At 40.9% G+C, this 1,803-nt stretch overlaps 1 protein-coding gene across 1 annotated transcript in view; it reads right to left on the bottom strand.

Annotated features, from left to right (window-relative positions):
* Positions 1–698: 698 nt before the first annotated feature.
* LOC102000687 (uncharacterized protein C8orf59 homolog) overlaps positions 699–1,803 on the bottom strand; it is a 42,890-nt gene continuing 41,785 nt past the window's right edge. Inside the window, exon 2 of the mRNA XM_005348223.1 lies at positions 699–1,080. Coding sequence (XP_005348280.1) covers positions 699–1,080 — 382 coding nt within the window. The remainder of the gene's footprint in view (positions 1,081–1,803) is intronic.

Below are 1,803 nucleotides of genomic sequence, written 5' to 3'. Positions count from 1 at the left end.
TGTGGGCTGCAGAGAGGGGAAAGAGCAGCCAGAGAAACAGGAGGGGATGACTGCTTTGGGATATAAGGTTAGCTACCTTGGCATATGATTTTGTTCAAAGCCAGTTACATGGGAAGGCAATGAAGGATTTATGTAACAAATATCATCATATTTCTTTTCTTCCCTCTTCTTTCTTCTTTTCTTTTTTCCTTTCTTTTTTCTTCCTTCCTTTCTTCTACTTCCTTTCCTTCCTTCTTTCCTTCCTTTTTTTTCAGTTTTTGAGACAGGCTCTTACAATGCAGCAGAAATGGTCTTAAACTTACTGTTCTTCTTTCTTCTCCCCAGGGATTACTGGTGTGGGCCACCACACCCAGCACTGAGTTCCATTTTCAGTAGATCACAGGCAGCTGCATCTGGAGCAACAGAAAAAAAAAAAAGCAACCCCCCAGGTTTCACTGCAGACACTAGAAGAAAGAAGCTAGAAAGAATTCTAGCTCTTTGTGGCTACCTAAGGGCAAGACCACCTCAGAAGGCCAGGGCAGTCCAAGCTGTCTCTTCACTGAACCTGTAGGGTGGCACAATAGATTCAGGGGCTTGAATCCCTGTGCAAGGGAAGCTGAGAACATTCATTCACAATAAGGAAGCTAATTGTACAGTGAAATCTGGGGATGGTGATAGTCTTATTTATAGAGAAACTTTCAGTTAGTAGCCCAAGTTTGTCAAAGACTCAGAATGTCCTGGTATGTCTTTCCCTGTGGTAGGCATCGTCCTCCCACGAAACGCTGCCCTGCAATGCAAAAAAGTGTATTTGTTACAATCAGTCTTGCTGCTTTACCAACATTAGCTGGTTCTCTTTCATGAGGACGCGGCTCCTTCTGCTTAGACTTAAGAGAAAGACTTTTTGAGAAGTTTACAAGTTCCTTCTGTATATTTACAAAAGTCCTGTTCATTCTGTTAACTTTTTCATCCTTCATAACATTTATCATCTTAATATGAGTAATACCTGGTTTTGCCTTTTTAGCCTTGGAGTTTTTGTGGCTAGTTATGTGAAATACTTTCCTGAACTTCTGACATTTTAATTTGTTCTTGGCCACTGTCAAACTTTGGGAGGTTCACACAACTGCTGAGTTTCCCAGTGATGCCCAGGTTTTTTGTTTGTTTGTTTGCTTGCTTGCTTGTTTTTATTTTAATTAGATCCAATTTCTCAGTGATTTCTATCATACACAGCACCTTTGGTGTTCTGTCTACAAAAGTTGTTTTGATCATAAGGCCATGAGGGTTTCTCCTGTATGTCAAAGGAGTTTTGTAGGTTTCCATTTTACACGTATATTTATGGTCCATTTTAACTTTTGAGAAGGGTCCGAGTTCCATGTCTGAACTCAGTATAGGTGTGGATATCCACTTATTAAGCACGAAATGCTGAAAGACCGTATTTTCTCTGTATCACCTTTGGTCCTTGTCAGAGACCAGCGGGCTCTATCTCTGTTGGTCTAACTGGGTTCTGTTTCTATTCCCTTGATCTACATTTCTGTCCCTTTCCCAACATCAAACTGCCCTGATTACTTAAAATTTACTTTAAAAAATATTTTCCAAGTTTTTAAAACTCATGAGCTTTTTGAAATGAAAATAACACCATTAGAAACATGTTTACTAGCCGGGCAGTGGTGGCGCACGCCTTTAATCCCAGCACTCGGGAGGCAGAGGCAGGCAGATCTCTGGGAGTTCGAGTCCAGCCTGGTCTACAAGAGCTAGTTCTAGGATAGGCTCCAAAACCACAGAAATCCCCTGTCTCAAGAAGCAAAACAAACAAACAAACAAACAAAA

This window comes from Microtus ochrogaster, chromosome 5, assembly GCF_000317375.1.
Source record: "Microtus ochrogaster isolate Prairie Vole_2 chromosome 5, MicOch1.0, whole genome shotgun sequence".
NCBI lineage: Eukaryota > Metazoa > Chordata > Mammalia > Rodentia > Cricetidae > Microtus > Microtus ochrogaster.
This window is presented reverse-complemented; position numbering and strand designations above follow the sequence as displayed.